Below are 27,392 nucleotides of genomic sequence, written 5' to 3'. Positions count from 1 at the left end.
AATAGTCATGACAATCTTTTCATGTCATAGTTTGTTGTACTGTCGTCAGCAACTGTAGGTGTAGCCCGTCAGGTGGGCCAGCGCGTGGAACTAACGCTAAATAAAACGGGAGTGAATAAGATTTAAAGTGGATTAGCCTTTGAAATAGATTATCGTAACCGGCAAGATGAAAGCGCGCACTTCACACCGACCGTCATGCTACATTTTTAACTTTGAGTGACAGAGTTGTAATTTCACAGATTTATGTGCTACATAATACTAACCGAAAAATGTAACATTTCAACAATTGTTCCATTTGTTCATTGAATATGCTAATCTTTACGTATGGCACGCGCCACTAGTTGTCGACTTGGTATCTGCAAACCGCGCGCAAAGGGATGTGCATAGATACAGTGAGGACGCTGCTGAGTTTACCAGAAGGTACCAGTTTCTGCGAACGCAAGCACCCCCGCCTCCCTCAAACACCACTGACACACACTGAACACATTAACATTGGGGATGATCTATTGATGAGGCATTACTCTGTAGCATCGAAAAAGTACGACACTCATGCACACCTAGGTCAGTGTCTCATAATTTGGCCGCTGCATTTGCACATCTCCTGAGAGGTGGGGTTGTAATACATGTATTAGCTTTAAATAATATATAATTTAATCTCACATAACAGGTGAGGTGTATAACAACCATAATAGTTCACCATCCACACACTCCTCTAGTTCTAACTTCAGAAATAGGCAGTGAAATACCATCCCCAAATCTCTTGCATGCATTATTTTTTACAATCCTATATATTACATCGTACCTGAAATTACATATGTCTTGCCTAGGCGGACCTTATGGATTATCCAAAAACATTGTGTGTGGTCCCAAACCCTTGAGTGTTGTGGTCACTGCAGCTAAAAACCGATAGATCAAAGCTTTCTAAACACATGGGTATGTGTGGACTAAGCGCCACCTGAACTCTCTGCCCTTCGTGAGTGTTTTGAGTCAGAGGACCTTTACATCGTCACACTCTCCTGTTTACACAGCAATTCACCTAGCTTATAGACATATCAGCCCTCACACAATATTGACCAACCCATGCTAATGTAATGAATGGATAAAAAAAACTATTTAGACCTTCCACTGGTTTAAGGTTCTCATTCTGTCCAAATCCTCATCGGAAGATGCTTCAGAGAAAACTCCCTCTCCAATGGTATAGGCCATGTATCGACAATTAATGCTCCAATGCTCGCACTCTCATTGGGGCGGCAGAGCTGGCATAAGGGCCTACATCATGTCACTTTATCCATTAACACCAGGAGATGGAGCTTTGCAGAACGATGGGGACTGTGGGAGTGCTGAGCTGGAGACAGTAAGAATATTTGCCACCGACATGATGAAACATGAGCCTGTCTTGAACGTAATTGGAATTAGATTCCATTCCAGTGAACATTAAATATTGAACACACTGCCAGTGTGCGATAAGACCAAGTCAAAGTATTTATAGAGCGGCCTTCTATTTTTCTGCAACCCTGATTAATCAGGTTAAAGTTAGCTCTTCTAATGAGATGGGACTTCATCTCTTTTTGTGTTGGGCTATCTCATTAAGAGGATGTATCTTCCTGTTTCCCTGTAATCCTTCGTCGCCTACACATGCTGAAATTAACTCACATACCCTTTACTCTGAAATCCGACTATAAAATAACCGCAATACAATTGGATTGAGATATAATCAAATATTTCACAGAATTACAGAAAGGAAGTCAATCATAGATAATGTTAAAGATAAACTTAGCTGCAGCATGCTAAAAGGTCATTATCCAATGTTAACGTTCTAGAACATTAAGGAGGGTCAAACAAATGGAATGAAAATCTGCCTTTGTTAGATGGTAAGTAACACCATCACGTTGCTATTGTGCTACGGTGTTTGTAATCCTGTGTGTTTTCACTGACACTAGTTTTCTTTTTTTCTCATATCCCTGTTTCCTCCTGGACCAATGAACTATATGGGGTGAGTATTTCATATTCTCTGTTACATCTGCTGGGATTTAAAATGGCAGAATAATGCTATGTTGTTGTTGTTGTTGTCACGCCATGGAATGTTGTGTGTGTGATTCTTTTAAGCAGCACAGTTGTTCACTAAATGCATAAAACAATGTGTGGAAGGGGAAAGTACTTATTTGCTTTCAATTGATTTTCTTAGTGCATGCTGTTTCAGGAAGCACTGTGTGGAAAAAGGCGTATTAAAAATAGTGTAGACTAGGAGTAATGTACTGTAAAAAATTGCTGAAGTAGTTCTTCCACCCTCTTGGCTACTTTGACACATTTCCTCCTCAGTCTGTTTACTTCCAGAGCTGTACCATTATCAGATGGGTTTCCAATTCCTTTCATGGTTTTAAGAGATGAGCTCAAGGCACTTCTGTCAGACAAAATTGCACCTATGTTCAAATGGTAGTCTGTCTGTAACTCACACATTTTTGATACCACATCGTCATCATCATAACACACACTGCCTCCCTGAGGGGACTCCAGTTGTCACAATGAATGGATCCACCTCTGTTGTGGTTGCCAGGTGAAGAGACACATGGCCTATTGGGCTGTTTCTGCCACAGCCAGTCTTTCGAACCAGACAGGTGCTCAGTCCTCTCAACCTTAACTTCCCTGTCAATGTCCAGGAGAACAAAAGCCCAACACAGATAAGGAGCCATAGGTTATTAAGATCACAAAAAGCAAATAATGTATTCTGGATGAAATGTAAAATGGCTGGCAAAGCTGGTATATTCAACAGCAACTAGAGAAAGAAGGTGGCTACAATATTCAGTGGTTCGTCTTCAAACTGGGAACAGAGAAATAATGCAAACGGATCAAAGATGATGACTGAGCTTGATGAAGGGAACATAATGCTGTCCTGACTATGGTACAGTGAGAGGAAGGAGTATAAAAAATGTGGTGTGCAGATCTGAATCTGGGAGCAGGGCAGCAGATGTATATTAGTTTATTCTTTTCTTTTTTTAAATACTGAAAAATATTGCTTTGTAATTGTAGTATGAGCCAGAGACAAAAACAGTCACTGATGGGGGATAAAAATACACTAATTTTAGTCAGAGGTGGAGCTTCTTGTTATCTACTCAGAACAGACATCTGTGGGGCAGCATAGCTTTGCGTTGTGACATCCAAATAGTAATGGAAACCAAACCCCCATCCACATACCGTATCCAGTAACATCTAGGCATTTGAACAATGCTCCTCTGATCCTTGATCTTCTGCTGTAATCTCTACAGAGTCTGGGTATGTCTCTTTTGATAAAAGCTTCTGTCAAATGAATAAAATAATGCAGACCTCAGTAATTTGCTGAGGTCTGTAATCTAGGCCTACAGTAGATACTACTTATCTAGAAATCTAAGTGCTGCATGTCTGTAAATTGGTCACCAGGAGGCAGTAGTCAGTCAGGCATGGGAAATGGATTAACAGGTGGTCTCTTGACTCGTTTATGGGATTAACTACATGGATCGTCGACATGGAAACCGAGCAGTAAAATAGATCAAAAACGATCATCCCAGCAGAGGGTTGTGGTTTTCAAAAACACTATTACTGCAGATGCACAATACAACAAATAAAACTATATTATTTTGTCTCTAGGGATAGCTTATGTAACACATGACAGAGAACAGTATAGTGGTCCCTTTAAAGTTAATATTTAGGACCTTGACCTTAAAGACCTTTTTTACTTTAGGATTCTTAACATTCTTAACAACGTTGTGTTAGTTGTGATATAGGAATTCCAGAACATGAAATGGACCTATTTAAAACATAGGAAGACGCCTTTGGTTAGATTTGATAGTATTCACAGGTACTGTAATGAACAAGGAAAGCAGGTGTAGAAGTTTTTTTTTCTTCCTACATCACTGTTTAGATGCATTACATTACGTACAGATGAATTTATTTTAATATACATTCATTATTTTTAGTGCACATCCTCTCCCAAAAGGAATCCTTTATCTGACTAATTGGAGTATAATTATGCATGTTGATATGTCTGAACTGCTCGATTAGATCACAACTATTGACACCCTTCTCAATCTTACATTTTCCACAGACAAACACAAATACCTAAGCATGCACCCATGCACCCACCCAAACAGGCACAGACATGATTCAAGACTGTCCAGACTCCCTAGTTTTTAAAAGGGGGTTTTGGGAGCAGATGGAGAAGATAGGATGCAGCCACAACATTGTCTGATACTGGACATTGCATAGTAGTCACATTTTATAACCTCCACAGCACAGACACACTCCTGCACACATACTGTACACACACATCCTTTGTGTCACTCTTAAGTACGAGAATTCAACTTTCCTGAGAGCTAATTTTGAGGCTGCAAAACAATTACAAAGTGTTCCAGAACTAAACGTATCCACACAGACCAGTAGGGATCAGTTCAATGTGTCTGCTGTGAGGGCATAAGCTCACCCTGAACAGAGATGAAACTGCAGACAGACTGAGCTAATTAGAGCCTGAGGGTCTTCAATGATACCCCCCCCCCCTCCCCCCCCCCCCGTCCCCCCCCCTCCCCTCTCCTCTTCCGATCAACACAACAGTAAAAACACTGCATAATACTTGGGTCATATGTGGGACAAAACATCATGGTGCTTTCAGAAGAAAAATATGTGAAGACACATTTTATACATATAGAAATGACTTCTCTTTGTTGTGCTGTTTGATGTAATTTTTCAAATTATACATCTCTGTCTTGCTTAATTCCGACTGAGTTTTTTATTTAAAATAATTCAAATTTGGGTTTCTACCATAATCTCTGTGCATTGGGCCTAGGTTAAATTATCTCTACCTCAGTGTTGTCACAGTCCTCATGAAAGATCAAGCCAGCTTGTTAGTGTAGTGGTGTGGTGCGTTTGAACAAGGTATTGTCAGGGCAGTAATTGAGTGGAAGGGAAGTGAGGTAATTAAAGAGCACATGCTCAGCTGGAGGCCAGAGTCGCAGATGTCTATAGGAGTGGGAGGTAGATTTGGGGAACATTCTAGAAGAGATCCGGTAGTGGCGGTGGGCGAGAAAGGAGGGGTTGCTTTTGTGTGTGAGATGAGGAGTGGTGGGGAGGGGTTATCTCTATGCATGTGGATTTATATGTTGATGTAATGTTTGTATGTATGTTTGTGACTATGTGTGTGTGGGAAGAGGTCCTATTGTGTGTGTTAGTGTGTTTATGCGCACGTGTGTGTGCGCGCACAACTATGTTTTGGTGTGAGGTTGCCTTCTGCTTCCTCCTCTCTGGGGACCCTGTCTGGTTGGTGTTGTCATTTAATATCACGAGATGGTCTTGCAGAGCACCTGCTCCTTACATTTGGGGTGCAGGGTCAGCGAAAGGGGGAGGTGCAGGAGGACGGGAGGTGGCTTTTGTGCTAGAATGAACGAGAGGCTACGTGGAAAATATCGCATAATACACTATGTACAGTGCGCTTAGCAGCACAGGCACAGCAAAAGAACGTTGAGTGCAGTGAAATTGAACTGTTGAAGCTATTGTGTTTCGGCGTCATACCCCATTGGAGGGGGCTAAAAGTGGCTTAGATATGCCAATTACAACAACGCTGGCTGCATGAGACCCAATCTGAGCCTACATCTTTTCAACTCGATGTAGACCTACTACTTAGTTGGCTTGTAGCCTATTATTTTGTGTTCCTTTTGTGGGAATTGTGTGCGTGTAAGCTGTGTTCTTTATCTAAAGCATACTGTAAAATATAACTCATGTAAGAACGCTTTGTTGAAATACTGTATTTATAGCATGGTTCACACAGTCACGTTGTTAATAACATTTTGCATGCCATCCGATCTTCTCCAATTGAAAATGATTTGTTTTTTGTTCAATCTGCCCTAAGATGGATGGTTATTGCTATTTATTATTGAGCGTCTCCGAAGGTTGCCCCAAATACATGCAGTAGCCTAGGCAAGGTTTAGAGCAGACTTGGAACTGCCTCGTTTTTAAAAGGTATTAGAACATATTGTTTTCAAAAACTAAAAGGCAATCCCGGCACGGGGTTTACAATGCACACTGCATAGTTATGGCGCACCGGCCTTTTTCTTCCCCCTTTATAAAAATGTATATTGTTAATTTCCTCAGACCTCTTGCTGACAATTTATGTAAGAACAGAGAAGAGGTTGACATATTTTCTTGCATGTTAATGTGATTTCTTTATCCACTTCTTGAAATAGACATACATTTTCTTAGCAAATGGGCACATTTATGTATCCTTGGTTACGATGGTGCAGCCTTGGCGCTTGCCTCTGAACACCAGCCCTGCACACCGTGATTGGATTAGGCTGGTGGTTGCACGTCGCCCATTGGCCAGCGCTATAAATACACTAGCCTCATTGCATACGGAGCTCCCCCTTTTTACTAGAGCCTAAACACATTTTTATAAAACATTGTTGGATAATAACACACATGGAATTAACATTCTTTTTATCCGATGCGTGAAAATAAAACCAACCGTAATTTGATTGAAGACTGTTTATCTTTTAAATGAAAGAGAGGAAAGGTAAGAAATGTGCAACCTTCTACATCAGCGATGGTTTATGTATTGTGATGCGATGCTCGCGAGGAAAGAAATCTGTTGACATTTTTTTCACATTCGGCGCCATTTTCAGACAACCTTTAAATACCTGCCACCCGCTTATATTAGAAAGTCTCGAATGGTCCATTTGGATTGTGAAAATAACATTTTATTTGAAGAGAAAATGTATATATTGTTTGCCTTAACAATGAGTGAGGAAGAGGTGGCACATTTGCTTCGTGACCATCAGAGACAAATCTATAGTCTGACAACGGGTCTAGGATGAGGACGCTGACACGAGCATCATTGTGGCAGGGTAACATGTTCATAAAGATTGGAGCGTATTAGCTATTTTTATAATTAATACAATTGTTGCCATTTGACACCATTAAACATTTTCTCATGTAAAGGTGAATAGAAATATAAGATTTAATTGCATGGAGTGCAAATGGCATGGGAACGTTGAGTCATCAGCGTTGAAGTAGGGCCTAATTGCAGCCACACGATTCATTTGATCAAAAGACAGTAAAAACCATAAAAATCGTTTTTTGTTTTTCTTCCATTTAGACACAAAACTTTTGATGTGTCTTTGGATATGCCTTTTTTATCTAATGTTTAAAAATAGAATCAATGTTGATCACACACTTCCCCACATGATTTTAACATACTATAACTCAATAAGTAGATCATCAATATAAAAATAATTTAAAAAATCAGACTATCATAATTCCCGGACTGGGCATCCATTTATCAGTTTTTAGTAACTTGAAATTGGATTTAAGGAAGATCCGATCTATCTGAAAACACTGCCTCTTATTGTTAAAAATGTCCCCTGTGGAGCCATCATTGTCAGCTCTGACGCGTCAGTGTACCGCCAGTGATGTAATCTGATACCATTGTGGTCAGAAATAACACGCTAATTGGAATTTTGTGGTAGAAGTGCTTACCAAGGGAGTGTAGTTGCAAGAATAATGTTGCTGTTATGTAATGTATTGTTCATTTTATTTTAAATTTACCAGACATTTGTGTGTTTCAGTACTTAAAGAGTATGTTCACTAGCAGGCCTAATGTTCTGTACTGGGAGAGTATGGCAGCTGGTAAGGTTGCCAGTGACTTATTGGGCACTGTTGGTTACTGCACAGGTTCCATCAGTCTGTGTCTTGTACACAATGTTAATCTGACACACTTGTAAATACATTTGATTAGATGTACATTTCTTAGTTATCGTGTCTATTTTCATGTTCACTGGTTTGGTGTGCTTGGATGAAGATTGTGAATGGGCCTGGTTATATGTATTGAACCCATATATCCCTAAAGATGGCAGTGACAGTCTATCTACAGAGATGGTGGTTTACTGATTATGGAGATAGCATTCGCTGTAGCCGTAGCAACAGGTCTCTTGACCCCAAATCCTTAAGCATGTGAGGGACAGTAAGTGCAACAAGTAAGGAAGATTGTCATTAGATCAAGCCAAGACACCTCCCTCTGTTTTTTCAGAATTGTGTGGCCCATGTGCTAAAACAAGCCAGTGTCATTCACATCTTCATCAAATCCAGCAGATTGCAACACATTTTTACAACCACATGACAACTCTTTTTTAAAGTCTTACAGTTAATGTACTTGGTTTTACTCACCTACGTTCTTTCTCTCTGTCTCTGTCTCTCTTTTTCCTCTCTTCTTTCCCAGTCTCACACACAATCATTTTCACCTTTCACAAATTGATTAGAGGTGTAATTTTCTCTCATTTGCATGGACCCGTAGTTCAGTACATCACAGGAGCGTGTGTCTCTCTGAAGGCTTTGTTTGGTGGACTTCAAATGCCCATGTTGTCATTGATTACTTCGATCGCTGTCACTAACTCCCTGAGCCAAGGCCTCCAGGCCTGTCCAGTCTCCCAGTGCAAGGAAACCAAATATGGCTCATGTTTGATCAACACATTTCTATGGTCTCATGGGCCCTTACCAAATCCTGCCCTGACACTTCTCTAGTGTCACTCATCAGACATTTCCTGCCTCTGAAGTCATTTAGGTCAGGCAGACAAGCAGGCCATCATTTTCTGGGTCACTTTCTCTGGTCCTGACTGTTAGAGAGGGGATGCTGGGTGTACAGTTGGACGTGTGGGAGGAGCAGGACAGGGTGGACGGGCCAGGATGACTGACAGACACACATCCAGCTGCCTCTGCCCTCCACATCAGCATACAGACCCTGCTCTAATCCCGATTAATTCTAAATCCGCTTTCAATCCTTAAGCTCACTTTCTGCACCCAGCTACAATCTACCGAGCATTTAGAAATTTAGATTTTGCTTAAGCGGTTTTGTATGTAAGTATTTTTTCAAATGCATTTTATTGGTGATTTTTCGTTTCCTTTGCACGCATAATAGAAGGTGTGGTCAGGGGCTTCAGTTATGAAGATCGATCGAGAGAGAGAGAGAGAGAGAGAGAGGTAAAAGCTTTTTGATTCAGCAGTGAAAGGTGATTTGGAGCAGTTGTGGGTTGTGTGTGTTCAGGCGCGTGCAAGTAGAAATCCATGCGTGTGGTGGAGGGAGTGTGTTTCACTCCATATGCCCTGTGAGCAGCTGGGCACAGTTAATCCTGGTCATACGGAAGCCCTGGTTAGATCAAGACTTCGTACACCTGGAGCCCACGTATCCTGTCATTTCTGCTTTGTCAGCAGCCCCCTTACTTTCTCTGTCAGCCCCACACAGCACGAGGGAGCTGGCATCATCTCTTCTTCCAGTGTACTTCCTGGGGGCTGAACCTGCAATTTCTGTTTTTTATCATCGTCATATCTCATACACCAGCTGACTTTTTGGAATAATACAGTGGCAGCATTAAAATAGACCTAGTTGGTTCCAAACTGTCATGATGAAATACAAATGTGCACACGCATTATGGTACAGGTACAGCATGCAGAGTGTATAGTTTGTGTGGGCACAAAGACAGCATACAATAGTTTTAAAGCTCTTCTTAACAGTCCTCACACATACAACACACTTGTCCATTATTGACCCGGTTCTTGGCCCTGTGTAGTTCTCTAATCAGCTCGAGCACCTTAAAGAGTTATCATGCATTCAAGAGCAGCTTCGAAATATAATAAATGCCTTTTATCATCACCAGTGCTCAACTCTTTTGTCGTGCAATGTGGAGAAGCAGTTTCTCTTGAAACTACTTCTCATACTTTAGCTTACTGGCCTATATGGCACCACCCTATACCCTAGGACCCTGTCATACCCTAGGGCCCTGTGATACCCTAGGGCCCTGTGATACCCTAGGGCCCTGTGATACCCTAGGGCCCTGTCATACCCTAGGGCCCTGTGATACCCTAGGACCCTGTGATACCCTAGGGCCCTGTGATACCCTAGGGCCCTGTGATACCCTAGGACCCTGTGATACCCTAGGGCCCTGTGATACCCTAGGGCCCTGTGATACCCTAGGACCCTGTGATACCCTAGGGCCCTGTGATACCCTAGGGCCCTGTGATACCCTAGGGCCCTGTGATATCAAACTGGCTGAGAGTGGCCATGCTGTGTGGCTGCGGGTTAATAAAGTCTAAGGTCTCATGGCTATTCCTTCAACCCCTAGAAAGAGAGGCCAGAGAGCTGGAACGCACCCCTTAACATCTGCTATGCCTACACATGCTCCCCCTGCTGTTTAATTGTGTGTTCATTGTGTGTGTTTTGTGTGCGTTTTCTTTGTGTGTGTATGTAGGGTGATCATGGATGGTCATTGCATGATTTTGTCGCAAGAAGAGTGCAGTGTCACTCTTCTTAATCCACTTACTTGAGGTGTGAGTGACCATAGGGGTAAATCAGTAACCAAGCCAATTGGCTGCCCAAGCCTCTGTGTGGCACACTGTGTGTGTGTGTGTCTCAGTTGACTGCATTGGCTGGTACGTTGACAGCTGGAGTCTGTTTTAATGGGATTCTGGAGATAGTGAATGTGTGCGTTGCAGTTGGATAAGGTAGAGACAGGGAAAATGTGTGTGTGCTGCGCAGTCTGTTATAACAGGATGAAGTGGCACTGTAGGGAGGCTGCAGGGTGACAGGGCTCAGGCCCTCATGGTGGTAGTGATGGCAGGCAGGGGAGAGGAGGAGAGGGGGAGGGAGGGAGGGAGAGGGGAGGGAGGGGGAGGGGCAGCTGAAGGGTGGATTAGCAGCAATGGAGTGCTGTTAGCCTACCGGTCACACGATGCACAAAAGCAGAGAGAGAGAGAAAGAAAGAGAGAGAGAAAGAGAGAGAAAGAGAGAGCTGAAGAGGATTTAGTATCCCTCCGCCCCCAGCTCTGATCCATGACGCATGCATGCCTCTCTGGGATGTTGTTGTTGTTGTGTGGTGCGTGTTGCTTTGGCTAAAAGACCAAAGGGAGCCATTTAAAGATCAGATAGACCGTCTCTTCTTCTTGGTCACTTGCACATTCTGCACCTTCCCTCCAACCTTCTCTGCCTTCCACAGCAAGGTTGTTTCTACAGGAAGGAGGTGTGCCATTGTGCTTGTGTGGCTGGATATTGTGACTGGACAGAGCCACGTGCCAAATCCTGTTGCCAACAGGATTGTGATTTGACATCTACCCGCACCCTGTGTGGCAGATGTGGAGAATGAACCATGGACCACAGAGAGCGGATGTGACAGCTAGAACAATATCGCTTTTTACATTGTGACTAGAAAGGAAGTCACATAATCAGGCCTAATGAGAACGCACACACACGCACACACACACACACACACACACACACTACTGCCTCATACACAGGAGGAATCCCTGTGAGACAAGAACTAGACAAATATGAGCGCAAACACATAGTGTTTGTGGGCCACATTGACACCAAGCCTTTTCCATCACATAAAACTAAGTACATCTAGTACTAAGACTAGGGAGTCAGGTGCCTGAGCGGTTAGAGAATCGGGTTAGTAACTAGAAGGTCGCCGGTTCGATTCCCTGCCGTGCCACATGACGTTGTGTCCTTGGGCAAGGCACTTCACCCTACTTGCCTCGGGGGAATGTCCCTGTACTTACTGTAAGTCGCTCTGGATAAGAGCGTCTGCTAAATGACTAAATGTCTAAATGTAAAGACGTACTAGTCAAGAACATCATCAGATGGACCTGAAATAGAGACATGAATGGGTATGAGGACAATAAGCAGAGTTGTGGTTGGTTGCTTCTCGTCTCCCTCGTGCTCCCAGAGCCTGAAAGCAGTATCCCTGTTTAAAGACTGGAATTATGATAATGGTGGTGATAATTATGGCGATTCTAGTCTCCGAGCCGCAGTAGCGTAATGAGGGAGAAATAAAATAAGAAAAAGAGGGGCGGGCGAGGGAAAGAAACGCAGGGAGAGAGATGGAGAGAGAGATACGGAGAAGGATGGGAGGTGAATGAGATACTGGAGAGTGAAAGCTAATCATGTCTAGACCAAAGGTCTGCCCGGGTCTCCTGACTCTTGTGTGGGAGAGTTATTAAAATGATGTGATCAAGTAGACCAGCAGCTGCTCTCTGCTCTGTCAAATCTCTTCTTAGAGCAGCGTGTTGTCCATGAAGGAGAATCTGAAGGATCCTTCTTCACCTCATCCACCTGGGCCCTAGTCTCTCTTGTTTTCTGCCCTGGGGTCTGAACAAGTGCACTTCCCTCCTGGATGACCTGCTGAAGTGTACAGCACTGGACATGAGGGGTGCAGTGGGAATAGAACAGCAGTCAGGCTGTAATAGTGCTGCTGTTTTGTCCTATGTGGCATGTGTCCCTCTCAGAACTGCAATTAAGCAAGTGCTTCCTTTGATTAACCTCCCATTGTGTCCATCAAACTGGGACCAGGGGCTGAGATAGACTGTGTCTGCGGGTGGGGGTTGGGTGTATGTATAGAAGGCCTAGATAGTGAAAGATAGAGATATTCAAACAGAAACCTGGTCAGGGATAGCAGCCATAGCGTGCCTGTGGTCGAGGGCAGAGTGATGGTGTAAGCCTACATCCTGTGATCCTCCGCAGCCTTCTGGATGGCTATGACCAGACTCTACCCATGTTCCCATGCTGAGTCACCAGCGAGGACTCAACCAGCACAATGACAACACAGCCCCACGCCCCCCCTCCCCCTCCTCGTAAAAGCTGAGGTTGCCACGGCAACCCCTCTCCCCTGTCTCTATAGTTTTGTGCATTTTTAAGCGATCTACGTATCTGAGGTTAACACTTTCTATAAAAAATGTTTTATATGGGACCACAGCCCCAGCAGTTCTCCTGCGGTGCTGAACCCTGATGTTGCTTGGCTCAGCCGTCTGAGCATAGAGGACTGAGGCACAATCAGCACCTATGAAAGACCCCCCCCCCCCCCCTCCTGATGTTCATGTAGGGGGCCTCTATCCTGGGGTGAAGAGAATCGTTAGGAAGGCCACTCTTGCCTACATCTCTCCCTTCCCCTGTGTGTGTATACCCGTGTGTGTCTGTGTGTGCGTGTGTGTGTGTTTGTGTCCATTTACTTATTTTTTTTGAATAATTACCTGCATATGCTTGAAGCCACCATTCCACCAGGTGGCTGGCTGATATTTAGTGTAATGACCATATTGTAACATTAAAATTATGATCCCACGCTTTGGTAAACCGTGTAAACCCTCTTTCTACACATGCTGTTCCAGCGTACTAACCATTGCGATGCGTGCGTGCGCGCATGTTCCCCCCCCCCCCCCCAGCCGTTGCCATGACGACAGACGAGGCAGAGAGCCAGCAGAAGAAACCGAGGCAGCAGGGAGAGCCGGAAGCGCAGGACCCTGGGCCCTCGGAGCCCCAGGAAGCCTCCCCCGTCACCCCCCAGAGCCCCGGCTCGCCCTCCCCCGAGGAGGAGCAGCTGAAGCCACGCACCCGCACCTCCGCCGGCCGGGGCCTCTCGCGCCTCTTCTCCTCCTTCCTGAAGAGGCGCTCACAGTGCGAGGGGGAGGCCGGAGAGAAGGACCACAAGGGGGAGGACGAGCCCAAGGCCCCCATTGCTGACCCGGAGCCGGAGCTGAGGCTGGAGGGCGACGCCGCGCTGGACCAGCACTCAGTCAGCAGTGTGGAGGCTCAGGTACTGTGTGACCTCTGCTCTACCCCACACCTGGGACGACCCAGGACTTGCACTTTAAAAGCGAAAACAAATTGAAGCAAACAGACATGGGTCCAGATCCAGCAAAACAACTGCATCACTGTGGATGTTCACAGTGGTGGAAAGTGTTTTCTTGTCTACCTGGTTTGTTATAATTATATAGAATTTCTTTGAATGCCAGATGTTTGATGACATTCAAATGCTACGCATTTTTTGGGAAAATCTCATTTTGTCAATGGGAGACAGATATATAGCTTGCTCATTAACATAGTTTACTTGCTAGCTAATCTAGTGAGTTATTTTGCCATGGGTGCCAATGCAGTATTGATTCATTATGTGGCATCTGGATTGGTTAGAACCTGTTTGTAGTTGAGTCAACTATTAACTGGACTACAGCTGAGCCTATAGATCCGATAAGACTAAAGTATTGATCTCAGTCTTTGCTTTGAGCCTCTCGTGAATAATCTTTGAGTGATCTAGGTTGTTACTTTTGGTAGCCTTAAGGTTTATCATTCTTTACTTCTGTTTACAAGAATAACAGTTATATCTTCAGTTACACTTTAAACCAAAGATCCTCAAAATATTGTTTCTATTGAACACATTGAGTTCTTAATCTTGAAGGCTTAATTGACTGTTTAGGCACAGACTAATAGGTACCAAAGGACTGTGGTATCATGTTCTGATTGGCCGATGTGAAACAAAGCCAATGCAGAAGCTCTCTTCACTAGTCGTTAGCGTTGAGCCTTGCCATCCTCCTGAGGTCAGGCCTTCACAGAGGGGACTTACTTAGTGTTCCCAAGCCCAGCCAGCCATCTCCTGTCTAGCTTATTCTCCAGGGAGACAGTGTAGTAACCTAAGAGCATTGTTCTCCCCACTGACATACTTGAAAGGGATGTTTAAAACGTTTGTCTGGCTCTCTGTCTCTTTGTCTCTTTCTGCCTGTCTGTCTGTCTGTCTCTGTCTGTCTGTCTGACTGTCTACCGGCCCTGCAGCTTCTTATTTCTTACTTATCGCTTGTTATTTTAAGACTTGTCTCCATCTTCAATAGCAATGTTTCTTTTTCTTGCTTTTTTCTTTGTTGCCTCGTGAGCTTTTAATTATTTAGCAGAAGAGCCATTGTTTAACTGCCTGTGGTTTAGAGGAGCTGAGCAGTTGACCTGATTACAACGTTTTGGTATAATATCATGAGATCAATGTGGTTTCAGAGTATGACTTTTAACATGTGTGGTTAAGGTATTTAGATATCGATTGGTCTTAGCTTGGTTACTGCATGATGTATACACAGTTTGTGATCCAGCTTAAACTGAAGGCTACAGTACGTGAAACGGTTGTCTGGTAGTCCTTTATCAGTCCAAACATTGCTTTGGTCACGTTGATACCATGTGTCGGGGTGCATACAGTGAGGCTATGACAATGAAGGCATTGCTGTCTGTGTTCCGTCAGCCTGTCCAGGTAGACCAGAAGGAAGACCCTGACACTGAGAAAGAGTCAGAGGACGAGGGGGAAAAGGAGAAAGACAAGGAGAAAGGAGAGGACAGTGAGCAGGAGAAGGAGAAGGAGGAGGACGAGGAGTCCAAGCCGGAGGGAGAGGCCGAAGGAGAGGGAGAAGGAGAGGGAGAGGGAGAAGAGAAGGCTGCAGAGGACGAAGTCAAACCTCCCAAAGCCCCCCGTCGACCCAAGATCATGCAGTGCAAAGTCACATTGCTGGACGACACTCTGTATGAGTGTGAGCTGGACGTAAGAGACTCTGTCAATGAAATTAATCAATTTAGAAGTCATTCAAGACACATTTAGTGTGCCATTATCAAACTCATTATCAGTCTGTGTTTATGTTTAACAGCTGCCTAACAGACTGTCAGTGTCCTTGGGGAGAAATACTCAGATTCTCACACTCCCTTTGGGGCACTAATTTGTTGTTCACAAATTAATTTTTCACACATTAGGACCCAACTAGATGATTTTCATACTTAACAACCTTGGATCAATTCTGTCAAACAGTATCTTGTACAGTATCTCACATACTGGATGGGTAAAATCTTGTTTTTCTCCTACAGAAACATGCCAAGGGCCAGGATCTCTTCTCCAAGGTGTGTGACCATCTTAATCTTATGGAGAGGGACTACTATGGCCTGGCCATCTGGGAGACACCCTCCATGAAGGTCAGTACCCACCAGCCAACACACCATCTCACGTGCACTCTGCGATCTGAGATCTACCGACATAAAACACCATCTAACAGATCTGATGTGTGTGTGTGTGTCATAATGCATGTCCTCACCTCCACAGACCTGGATGGACTTCACCAAGGAGATCCGCAGACAAGTGCATGGTGAGTTTTTCACCTCAGCTTAGTTGGAACAGTTTCCCGATAACGATGGATCGTAGCAACGATCGAGCAAAAAACGAAACCATCGATATTTCTTACGTGCGTTTCCCAAACATGCTCGTAAGGAGTAGGCTAATCTATGCACTTTCAAGAGTTACGAATTTCCAAGAGACACTTTAGCTACGATGTCTTTAGGAACGGCCTGTAAAACTAAGATTCGTCCTACGATGGATTCTACGATCAACTTAGGCTTACGACGCTTTCGGGAAACGCACCCCTGCTCATTTATGTCCTCATAAGTACGTTTTATCAAGTGTCCTTTGTCTCTCTCTCCAGGCACTACCTATGACTTTACCTTCAATGTGAAGTTCTACCCTCCTGACCCCGCCCAGCTCTCTGAAGACATCACCAGGTAAACTCCACCGACTCACCCCTCCCTCTCCCGTCTCTGTCTATACAAAGAGAAACATAGAGAAAGAAACACCATTACGGCAGGATTGAACAGAAACAGATTTATCACATGACAATTCGCCATCCAGTCCTTACCTGCTAGCTCAGTTCATCATCATAATGAATCCATTTCACCCCGCCTCCACATCCGTGTGCCAGCACTTTTAGTAAACAACTAGGAGGCTTAAACCCTAATTAACATCATCAACTGAGGTGAGAGAGAGAGAGACATAGAGACAGAGAGAGAGAGAGAGAGAGAGAGAGAGAGAGAGAGAGAGAGAGAGAGAGAGAGAGAGAGAGAGAGAGAGAGAGAGAGAGAAAGTTATAGACAGAAAGAGTCCAAAGCCTGCTGTGACTTCTCCCTGACCCCCTGTTGTGTTGCGCGGGCAGGTACTTTCTGTGTCTGCAGCTGCGTAAGGACATCCTGGCCAGCAGGCTGCCCTGCTCCTTCGTCACGCTGGCCCTGCTGGGCTCCTACGCCCTGCAGTCGGAGCTGGGGGAGTACGACCCCGAGGTGCACGGGACGGACTACGCCAAGGACCTGCGCCTGGCTCAGGGCCAGACCAAGGAGCTGGAGGAGAAGGTGATGGAGCTGCACCGCACATACAGGTGAGCACCGGCAGGTCGGGGGACGATGGGAGAGACACACACGCTCGCACTGCATCAAGGCCGTAGCAATGGAGTCAACATTGGGAGGGACAAATTAATTTTTTAAATTATAATTTCGGACAGCGTGCGTGGTTGCCTGTCGTAGCGTAGCACATATTTTTATCAATATATTGGGGTGGGGACATGTATTATGATTACGGCCTTGCACTGCCAAACACACAGTCATGTTTTAGTGGGTGTGTTTGTATGTGCTCAGGTGTGTGTGTGTTCTTGTGTTAGTGTATGTGTGTGCTGGATGATCTGGTACGCAGGGAAGCACATGCATCCACTCACCTAAATCCTGTCCACAGGGCGATGAGTCCAGCGCAGGCAGACATGATGTTCCTGGAGAATGCCAAGAAACTCTCCATGTACGGGGTGGACCTTCACCAGGCTAAGGTACAGATGGGGCTCAGATGGCTGAGCGGTTAAGGAATCGGGCTATTAATCAAAAGGTTGCCGGTTTGATTCCTGGCCATGCAAAATGACATTGTGTCCTTGGGCAAGGCACTTCACCCTACTTGCCTCGGGGATAATTTCCCTGTAAGTCGATCTGGATAAGAGCATCTGCTAAATGACTAAATGTAAGGTACAGTGGAAAGAACAGACACAACCTCCTTACCAGACCTCTCCAATCAGGAATAGGGGATGACAAGGATCTTGAGTACTGTGACATGGTTTAGGGTTTGTGTTGTGTAGAAACTGTAGACCAAGGTAGGCCGTCTGCATTACAGCCATTAAAGCCAAGTCAGTGTTTGTGTCCCAAAAAAGGGACAAACACATGGCGTGTCATATTTGATAGCAGAAAAGGAGGTCAGGCTGTTTGCATCAAACTAGGGATTTAAATAAAATATGGTCCTTATACTGAAATGGAGGTGCATGCTGCCTCTCAGTGGATGACCAAAGTCATTGCAGGTCAACTGCAGGATAAGAACCATCACAGTGACTCCCTCAGTAACTCTTCTACTCTCCTTAAATTTCCTTTAATGCTGTTTCTCTCTCTCCTCATTTATCTATCCATCTCTCTGTCTATGTCTTACTCTCTCTCTCTCTTTCTTCTACTCCTTAAATTTCCTTTAATGCTGTTTATCTATCCATCTCTCTGTCTGTGTCTCTCTCTCTCTTCTCATTCTCTCTCTCTCTCTCTCTCTCTCTCTCTCTCTCTCTCTCTCTCTCTCTCTCTCTCTCTCTCTCTCTCTCTCTCTCTCTTCAGGACCTGGATGGGGTGGACATCATGCTGGGAGTGTGTTCCAGTGGTCTGATGGTTTATAAGGACAAGCTGAGGATCAATCGTTTCCCCTGGCCCAAAGTCCTCAAGGTTTCATACAAACGCAGCAGCTTCTTCATCAAGATTCGTCCCTCAGAGGTACAACAGAATCCTAAACGCAAACCCTTTTGTTCCCCTCAAGAATGAACTGCTTTAGTGCAGAGCTAAAATAGAGCTTGTTCCCCGATTTTGTTGTTAACAGATGGAACAGTATGAAAGCGCCATTGGCTTCAAACTGCCAAACTACAAGGCCTCCAAGAAGCTTTGGAAAGTTTGTGTGGAGCATCATACCTTCTTCAGGTAAGAGGTCCCCACTGGGAATGATCACTCCTTAGTTGGCTGGGTACCCTCCCTGCTCACAAACAAGAGCAAAACATTGTGTTTGCACAGAACATCATAACATCGAAACATTGAGGCTTATTGTTGTGGTTCGAAACATCCTGGTTCTCTGCCACACAGGCTGACATCCACCGAGGTGGCTACTACTCCCAGGAAGTTCCTGGCGCTGGGCTCCAAGTTCCGCTACAGCGGCCGGACCCAGGCCCAGACACGCCAGGCCAGCTCCATGATCGACAGGCCGGCCCCGCTGTTCCAGCGCTCGTCCAGCAAGAGAAACTCCAGGAGTCTTGATGGAGGTGTGTGTAGATGCATGTGTGATGCGTGCCTACGTACCTGTGTGTGTGTGTGTGTGCGCGTGCACAAGAGAAAACACAGATACTACTCTGACTTGTCCCTGTGTACTTCAGCCGGAGGTAAGTATCCTCCTGTACTTCAGTTCACCCGAGCGAGGACAGAAGAGGACGACTGGTTCTGTTTAATGGATGCTGGACGGTTTCCACCCACCCTCTACCCCTCTGGTACTGTGCAGCACAGGGTTGCTGTTCACTCCTCCTGCAGTCACTTAAGCTCGGAGAGGCTCTCCCCTCTGCTTTCACCGCCTCTCAGCCTTGTCATCTGGGACACTCGCTTATGTAACCTGTCCTGATAGCATCTGTTTCACTTTCTGCTTACAACACAAGTCGTGAGTCACTGATTAAGCACAACCACACCAAACAGCTTTCCCTACTCCCCCGGGACTATTACCTCCCACCTGGCTCCTGCTGTTCAGCTCCTCTCCTCAACACTTAACCCCGGCCAGCCTCAGTCCTCCCCCTGTGCACGTGCTCAGCTCGTGGCACAGCAAGGCCTCCTAGGGGGCTTGTGGTCGACCCTGCCAGGTCGAAGCTGACCTGCCGGAGCCCCGACGAGTCCATCACCATCTGGCTGCTTACGCTTCCTTTTCCAGGACACGCCTCCTCGCCGCGCACCAATGCGCTGTGTGCGTCTCCGCTGTGCTTGCTGTCGTCTGCAGGCCCGCCGGTGCTGAGCTCACCGCGCGGCCCCCCCGCTGTGTGCTGACTGGTGATAATCCTGAGGCTAAGAGCACAGCAGGGACTCCGCTGCTACACAGTCACGCACTTACACTACACTTTCTAGCTGGGGGTGGGGGTGGGAGTGGGGGCTTGTTGTTCAATTCCCTAATACTCCTTTGCACCAAAACGTTACATCATGCTTTTCAGATCTACCCGTTTTTTGCTTTCGTGTAAATCGGAATTGTTTTCTTTTCTGAATTGTGTTTTTTGTGTTCACTCGCTGTGTGTGAGACAGTGACCACTCCCCTGCCGCCTCAAACTGCCGGTTCATTCATAAAAGAGCCAGGAGAGTGGAGGGAGGATTCCAACATCACGGCAGACGCCTCCTCCTCCTCCTTCATCTTCCTCTCCTCCAACCCACGCCCTGCTCCCTCAGGTAGCCAATCAGAGCCCCTCTGGGCTGTACCGACTCGCCCTTCACACCTGCTTGCTTTGTGAGTCCGCTGACCTCATCATGACCTCTACAACCTGACAGATCCCTGTGAGAGCCCAGTATTGTCATAGATCCACCCTTGTCTGCAACAGCAAAAACACCCTGCCACAGCAACAACTATTATTCCTTAAAGGAGAGCCAGCTTAACCCAAGATAGTTGCCTCAATTGACTCTTGTTGCCGTGCCAAGACACACTCATCTGTGAGATAAATAACAATAGCTGCAGGGTCAGTCTGATGCATGTAAACATGCAAACGAACCAGCAGCTGTTCAGAAACCCAGCGCTCCCCCCTGCTGTGGCTCATTACACAGTTCCAGTCGTAAGGGCCCCTGGCATTGTTAGACCATTCAACTGAACTGAACGCTTTGCACATACAGTAGTGGTAGCTCATCAAGCCAGGGCTTGAGGATTCCCCGGAGCTGTGTGTGCGTGTGTGTGTGGTTGGCAGGGAAATGACCCATAGGATCCCAATTCACATATGGGAGACTTCATAGAGTCATAGAAATGCTTCCCATGTCTGTTTTCCATGTCTCAGTTTAGCAGCATGTGTGTCGTTGTTTCAGTGAGGGTGAAGCTACAGAATGCTGTGGGTTTTTATCCTCCTAATATCTATCTGAACAGAGCATGTCTGTACATTTAGGATTATGAGACAAACTTAATTGTCAATGTACTGCTCAGTGTCTCCACCTGCTGATAGGTCAGTAGCACAGTGCTAGTCTTACAGGGTCCTGCCAGAACTGCATAGAGGGAACAAGTTTGATCGATATTGTTGAAGACAGTTATCTCTATAATGTACCCCCCTGCGTTTTATACTGTGTCTTGTGATCTAAATATGAGAATGTTTTGGCACCATAGGCGACCTGTGATTGACAGTTTTCCTTCACTGTGTTGGTTTAGTCTTGTCTCAAGCCAAGCGGCAGCACCGTCCAATCAACAAACCAGCACAGTACAGAGAAAAACCTCACGTCACCACGGTAACAGGGACGAGGAGCTGGACACATCCAGAATTCACAGAGGAGGATGATTGGTTTGTGTTGCTGGATCGCACCCCGGTGCGCCCCCTACAGGTCTCGAGAGGTAGCCTCACCAAAACGTACTAAACTGTAATTCACATGCAGTCCAGTTGCCAGCTAACAAGACCAAAAAAAACTCACTCTTGGTTCGACTTATAAGCTTTGACTGGTCTAAATAGTGTAATGTGTTCCAAGTAGTGCTTCACTGTTTTTCAATCTTACAAGATTATGTTGACGTTTGTCAAAATTCCCTGCTAATTTGAAAACGGGGAATTTGCACCCCGTCGTAATTTGAACCTGCTCCTCGCTCACAGTCAACACTAACCTAAGCTTTGATCAAACTGGGATCTAACTGTGATCTGTGTTCTGTCCTCGACATGTACGATCTTCTCTGGCCTCTTTTGACAGACCGATCTTTGTCACCGACCTACAACGCCCTTCTCTTCCCTGCTAACAGCCAATTTATACTGATCGCAATGAGCGTGATGGAGATACCCTTTTAGAGAATGCACATTCCTTTAAATGAATGCTCTAATCCTCCACATAAAAGTTGCCACCAATTTGCAATAGACGCTAGTAGCCCATGTGCTTGGATAGAACTTCCCACGAGGGCGGAACCTCCCAGAAATATTCTAGAGTGCCGCACAGTCATAGCGGAGCAGTTCCTGAGCGGCACTCAAGAACTGCATTCTCCACGTTATCTACACATCCATAGGGCTGCTGTAGCTCCTGACATAGCTTAGCAGGTCTGCAGACGCGAGCCCTAGCGTACTTGCGGTCACTATACATTGTCCTTAAGCTTGGCTAAACAGTCAGTGAAGGATTTGTTTGTCTCATCAGCCACTCGGGTCTGGCATGTCCCAGTGTCAGGCTCTGCTCGCACCCCTCCCAGAATGGTGCTGAAGATCATTCATAACTCTCCCACCAAGAGAATCAGGTTTCTTGAAGCCCCACCTAAACAGACATGGGTGTGGATCTCAGAAGATGATTGGTTTGGGCTATTGGACCATGTCTGTGTGATCCCTCTTGAAGGTACTTATTGTTTTAGCCAAGCTTTGTTGCACTTCCTCATTTGAACGATACGATAATGCCAAACCTAACTTTGGATTGTTCAGCTTGCTCTGTGTGTGTGCCACCGTGTCACACACACATACCTCACACCTCAGCTTAAAGCTTACAACAATATAACAGGCTCTCGCAATATCCCAGGACAATGTGCTGGAGTATCAAGCTGACTAATTACTGTGCTTGTTGTGACATTAATAATATCGATGAATGAAAGCGTCTTGTCACACTGAGAACTGTCTCTGTGCAGACAAGCCTCTAAATTCAGAGAACCCGCAGACGCTTGTTTGAGTTACAGATTTCATCCTCCAGAGAGTTCTCTGCTCCTCTCCGACTCCCCTGAGGACTCCTCTTTCTTCCATGCCAGTCGCCCCTACGAGGAGAGCCCCACCTCCGGCCTATCCCAGCGCCGCTCCTCCTCCTGACACGGTACCAGGTACCATCCGCAGGGCCTCCCAGCGGAGGCGGCGGGCTGCAGAGGAAGGGGGGGGAGGTGGTGGTGCGAATGTAAGGAGCAGCCCGTGGCCTGCAGACCCGGTGGAGGACACACTGCTCCAGACCCTGCAGGACCTGTGGCTGTGTCACCAGAGCGTCGCTCAGCTGCAGAAGCAGTGGAGGGCTGTGAGCCACAGCCTCAGGGAGAAGTGGGAGCAGGCTGCCCGGCAGACAGGCCTGGTCCCGGGGAAGGACTGGGGCCTGGAGACCAAGAGGCTGGCCTTGCTGGAGGAGGAGGCTGGCAGGCTGCAGCAGCAGGTGGAGCTGGAGCTGGGCGGGGCCAGGAAGAGGACTAGGGCTCTGGAGGAGAAGATTTGGCAGCTCCAATCCTACGTTCAGAGGCAGGATGACCTCTGGTATATCCTGCTCGACCTTGACCCTCCCAGACCTCTCACCTTACCTCCAGGTACAAGAAATCAAACCGCATTGAAGCATCGCCTGCCCTCCACAGACCCTGGCATTTAGACAGCGAGCAGACTCGGGCTATTTTTGTGATGTCAAGCTATATGTCTGGATTATGTGGCTTTGCTTTTGTTTCTAAGGAGTGCGTTCCAATATCAGTCACTGCCCTGGGCCTGTTTCAAGTGCTCAATAAAAATCAATATGACATCCTGTGGGAGACAATCAGTCGCATTCCTCGCTCTGCTGTTATGTGCTCCTCTCTCCAATAGGGTGGGAGGACAGAGGCTTAAAATAACATAGGGCTACAGCAGAGAGAATAATGGCTCTAACTTTCTCAAACTTTCACAAGTCAAAAACTTCTTCCCCTGTATTTACACTCAGCTTTGCTCTTTGGGAAGTGCGTCATGCGAAGGAGCTTGTCACGACCAGCAGAGGCTTCGCTACTTAACATGGTGCTGCTGCACTGCACGCCAGGCATCTGTGCGGAGCTTGGGACACCAGACACACCAGACTGTTGTGCTCTCTCTCTGATTGGTTGTAATTCTCCTCAGTGTTAGTAAAGGATGACTGGTTTGAGTTGTTGGATCGCTCTCCTCCACCAGAGCCCGGCCCTTCCCTGATTCCCACAGGTACTGACTACTACATGAGGGCAGCACTCTGGCCTGCATGTGGGATGTTTTAATGTAGCAGTGTGAATGTATGTGTGTCATCCAACGGATGAATGTCGAACTGTCACAGATTTTGTTACTAGCAGAGTTTGGACTGTTGACCCCCCTCCTGTTCCCCCTCCTGTTCCCCCCCCCTGTTCCCCCTGTAGCCATGGCATCCACCCCGGATAAGAACACCCGCCCCGTCAGCGCCCCCATCATGACCCCTGTGTCCCCAGTGGAGGCGGCCCCCTCCCCCGTGACCTCCGCTCTGCCGCGGGGCGGGGAGCGCCGGCAGGCCTCCACCCCGACGAGACGGCGGTCTCGCTCTGCGGAGAGGAAGGCTGAGAGCCGTGTGGCTGGCTCCACCAAGACACACAGCCCCAGGCCTGAGTCCACCCCAGACATCAAGGTATTATACACACACATGCACACACACCAACTCAGATATATACAGGTCACCTCAAACACATCAAATATCTTTTTCTGTAGTAAGTCTCTTCTCTCTTCACAGGATGTAGGTTATTCCTCTAGTGTAATGTGTCTTTGTCATGAACTGTGTTGACTTTGGTTTGGATATACCCTTTGGGAAACAGTAGGACACAAGCTTTCGGGTGCTGGGTGTCGTGGTCGATAAACATTCCAGAGAGATCTAGCTTTTACGTTTGTGAGGGTTTGGCTTGCCCCAGTGTCAGTTCTAGCTCAGTGGCGCCGCCCTGCTGGTAGCCCCGTGTCTGAGCTGTGTCTGTGCTGCTGCAGACGGTGGCCAGGAGAGAGCGGAGACACGCCCCCGCTGTCACAGCCACCAACGGAGAAAGGGAAAGAAAGGTTTGTGTTCAGGTCCCCGGGCCTGACGCATGACGGGGTGCATGGACTGTATCGCTATACGTGTGTCTGTTTGTCTAAAGCATATGAAGTACAGTACAGTACTGAAGGGCTGGGGTTGGGGTTGATCTAGAGTACACAAGCACTAACGCGCACATGCCTCTCTCTTCCCTCCTGTGGGGGGGAGTAGCAGTCGCCCCGAGACAGAACCAGCACGGAGATGGTGCGAGTGAGGAAGGTTAGAAGTCTCCTCCAGTCAGTGTTTCTGCATGAGGAATCACCATTTTAATCCGCGCTTCACTTGCATCGCTGTTGATTTGTGTCCTCGTTTGGCTTCCCTAACCATTTTTACATCACTGCAATAGTTTATTGACAGTACTTGTTATTAGTTGTAATTTTTATTGCTCATATTTTGTTTTTGTGGCTGTTTGTACTTCTGCCTAGCCTTGTATATCTACTGTTTGTCATAGCTATACAAGAATGTGCTATTGACGTACCTCTTTCTTGAGGGCTTACAGTATGTGTTCAAAGTGATCAAAGACTTCCTTGGACAGTGACAGCACTGAGAAAAAATAAGTTTGTTTTCAGTTCTCTTCTGCACTTTTCTTTTGAGGAGCAGCTACAGATATGCATTATTAACCAGGTCGTTCCCTCCTTCAGAGAAAATACAGAACCAGTGCCAGCCAAGGAACTAGGAAGTGAGAAATACATTTGATGAATGAGAATCTTTAGCTTTAGCAGAGGCAGTGGACGTCAGGAAACTACAGTACCCAGACTCTGCACACTGCTGTGAACATTCATATTTACAGTAAAAACTGTCGACAGCTAGCGTGTACCACATTTATAGCATATTTCCAGTGCAGGGTTACATTTACATTGAGTCATTTAGCAGACACTCTTATCCAGAGCGACTTACAGTAAGTACAGGGACATTCTCCCCGAGGCAAGTAGGTTGAAGTGCCTTGCCCAAGGACACAACGTCATTTGGCACGGCCGGCAACCTTCTGATTAATAGCCCGATTTTTAACCGCTCAACCATCTGACTCCCCGGTTACCTGATCATCCTTCTGGATCAGCCCACCACACTGTCTGTCTGCGACCAGAGTGAACTCAGCCTGAACCCTACAGGATGCTGCACCCTGATCTCAGCTGCACTTGTCTCATAACATTGTGATTTGAGCCATCGTCACTGTGGATGCACCCACAAGTCAAACAGTAGCAGTGAAATGACAATGAATTGCACTCCCACGTCTGAGACCAACCAAATGTTTCCTTTTTTTGTTGTTTTTCACAGAAAAGAGCTAAGAAACTTGAGGGTGAAACTATTTATATCAGACATAGCAATTTAATGTTGGAGGTTTGTATCAAATTTCGGAAATGTCCTTTTGCTCTTTGACTATTGCGGCATGTACTTTCTCTCTCTCTTTCTGCCCGCACGTCAGTCTTCCTTTTTTCTTTTCTGCATTGATGCCTGTTTCTCTGTCTATCTGACTGTACACCAGCTCGTATTGACGCCTATTTCTTTCTCTGTCTGTAAACAGTCCATTCAGCTTAACCCTACAGGCTTGGCATGCACTATATTTCTGTCTCACTCTAATGCAAGTACTCATCTTTCTTTGGCATTACTACTTTCCTAATCTTCATTTCCTGGTTGCATTTTGCTAAATATATGATTGGGAGTGCTTCCTCTCTCACTATCATAGCCTCATACACTTGCCAATCAGTAAATCTGTATTGGTGCAACTGCCAAGTCATTGGCCTGAGAGAATGTGCTTGCTTCTTCTCATTTCAGCCCTTTATTTGATGTTGCACCATTTTTACCCTTTGATGTTTGAGTGGTTTATTTATCAAGCAAAGTGTTATATTTTACACCACAGCATAGTGTTCTTACTTATAAAAACTTGTAGGAGGAAATTCACCTTTGATCTCCCCAGTCATATATTTCCAGGTGGTTTTGATGGCCATGTTAACAATGTTGCCATGGCTACAGTACATTCCACCAACTTCACGGTGACTAACCAGAGACCTGAAGACCCCCCACACACACTTACCTGCAGTCCTCATGATCTTCTGTCTAACTTTGTGACGCATTAAGTCTCCCTTCATCTCTTTTGACCTGTTTATGATGTGATGGTTGATCCCCCCTGGCTGTGTGCACTCAGAAGACACTCCTTCACCCTCACATGCACGCCCATACACACGCTCTGTGAAATGGTCACCTGGTCGACCGAGCTCCTTTACATCCACCTGTATTCAAGCATGAGGGCATGGTGCTTCTACAACCTCACAACTCAGCCGTGTCTTTGGCCGGTTCAAATCAACGTTTCCGCTTGCTGCCAAACTAAAACAGCTGTCGCCTTATGAGAAACCGGGGATGGTTGACGAAACGAAATTGGCATGCTTCAGGAACCAGGCGACCATTTCCCGGGTGGCAGAGAGCCAGACAGATGCTCTTTAGGCAGGCAAGGCGCCCACAATTCTCCTCCTGGGCTGGCTCACACGGGCCCAGCCTGTTCTGGTCCAGACTCCTGTCCATTGAAAACGCCATCCAGTGCTGGCTAGCAGGCAGATGTTTCCTATGAATACTCATTAGACAGTAGACTTTATGCCTCTAATCACGTCTCTCATGCTGCAGATTTGTAACAAGCAATTACTCAAAATCTGGATGTTTTATCCTGCACATGAATATGGATAAGCACAACTGTAGTTGATGGATCTCTCTGCACTTGGCAGAGATTAGGTATGGGGAGAAAGGAGTCTTGTCTGTCCAGAGAGTGTCTTGTTGTTTGGATGGAGGCCTG

The 27,392-nt window shown here is 46.2% G+C and overlaps 1 protein-coding gene across 14 annotated transcripts in view; it reads left to right on the top strand.

The window, feature by feature from the left end:
• epb41a (erythrocyte membrane protein band 4.1a) overlaps positions 1-27,392 on the top strand; it is a 40,172-nt gene that overhangs the window by 389 nt on the left and 12,391 nt on the right. Inside the window, exons 1-21 of one of the 14 annotated variants that reach the window (XM_062487130.1) lie at positions 6,366-6,532; positions 13,219-13,589; positions 15,051-15,344; positions 15,662-15,766; positions 15,894-15,936; positions 16,270-16,345; positions 16,774-16,992; positions 17,343-17,430; positions 18,245-18,397; positions 18,501-18,598; positions 18,758-18,933; positions 19,045-19,155; positions 19,946-20,086; positions 21,042-21,221; positions 21,998-22,189; positions 22,590-23,123; positions 23,671-23,748; positions 23,937-24,178; positions 24,526-24,594; positions 24,782-24,829; positions 25,886-25,948. In XM_062487130.1, the coding sequence (XP_062343114.1) occupies positions 6,517-6,532; positions 13,219-13,589; positions 15,051-15,344; positions 15,662-15,766; positions 15,894-15,936; positions 16,270-16,345; positions 16,774-16,992; positions 17,343-17,430; positions 18,245-18,397; positions 18,501-18,598; positions 18,758-18,933; positions 19,045-19,155; positions 19,946-20,086; positions 21,042-21,221; positions 21,998-22,189; positions 22,590-23,123; positions 23,671-23,748; positions 23,937-24,178; positions 24,526-24,594; positions 24,782-24,829; positions 25,886-25,948 (3,297 nt within the window). In that variant the 5' untranslated portion in view covers positions 6,366-6,516. Of the gene's footprint in view, positions 1-6,365; positions 6,533-13,218; positions 13,590-15,050; positions 15,345-15,661; positions 15,767-15,893; positions 15,937-16,269; positions 16,346-16,773; positions 16,993-17,342; positions 17,431-18,244; positions 18,398-18,500; positions 18,599-18,757; positions 18,934-19,044; positions 19,156-19,945; positions 20,087-21,041; positions 21,222-21,997; positions 22,190-22,589; positions 23,124-23,670; positions 23,749-23,936; positions 24,179-24,525; positions 24,595-24,781; positions 24,830-25,885; positions 25,949-27,392 lie in introns of those variants that run through there. The other 13 variants (XM_062487135.1, XM_062487136.1, XM_062487125.1 and 10 more) reach the window with 13 other exon arrangements.

Source organism: Osmerus eperlanus, chromosome 20 (genome assembly GCF_963692335.1).
Source record: "Osmerus eperlanus chromosome 20, fOsmEpe2.1, whole genome shotgun sequence".
Taxonomy (NCBI): Eukaryota; Metazoa; Chordata; class Actinopteri; order Osmeriformes; family Osmeridae; genus Osmerus; species Osmerus eperlanus.
This window is presented reverse-complemented; position numbering and strand designations above follow the sequence as displayed.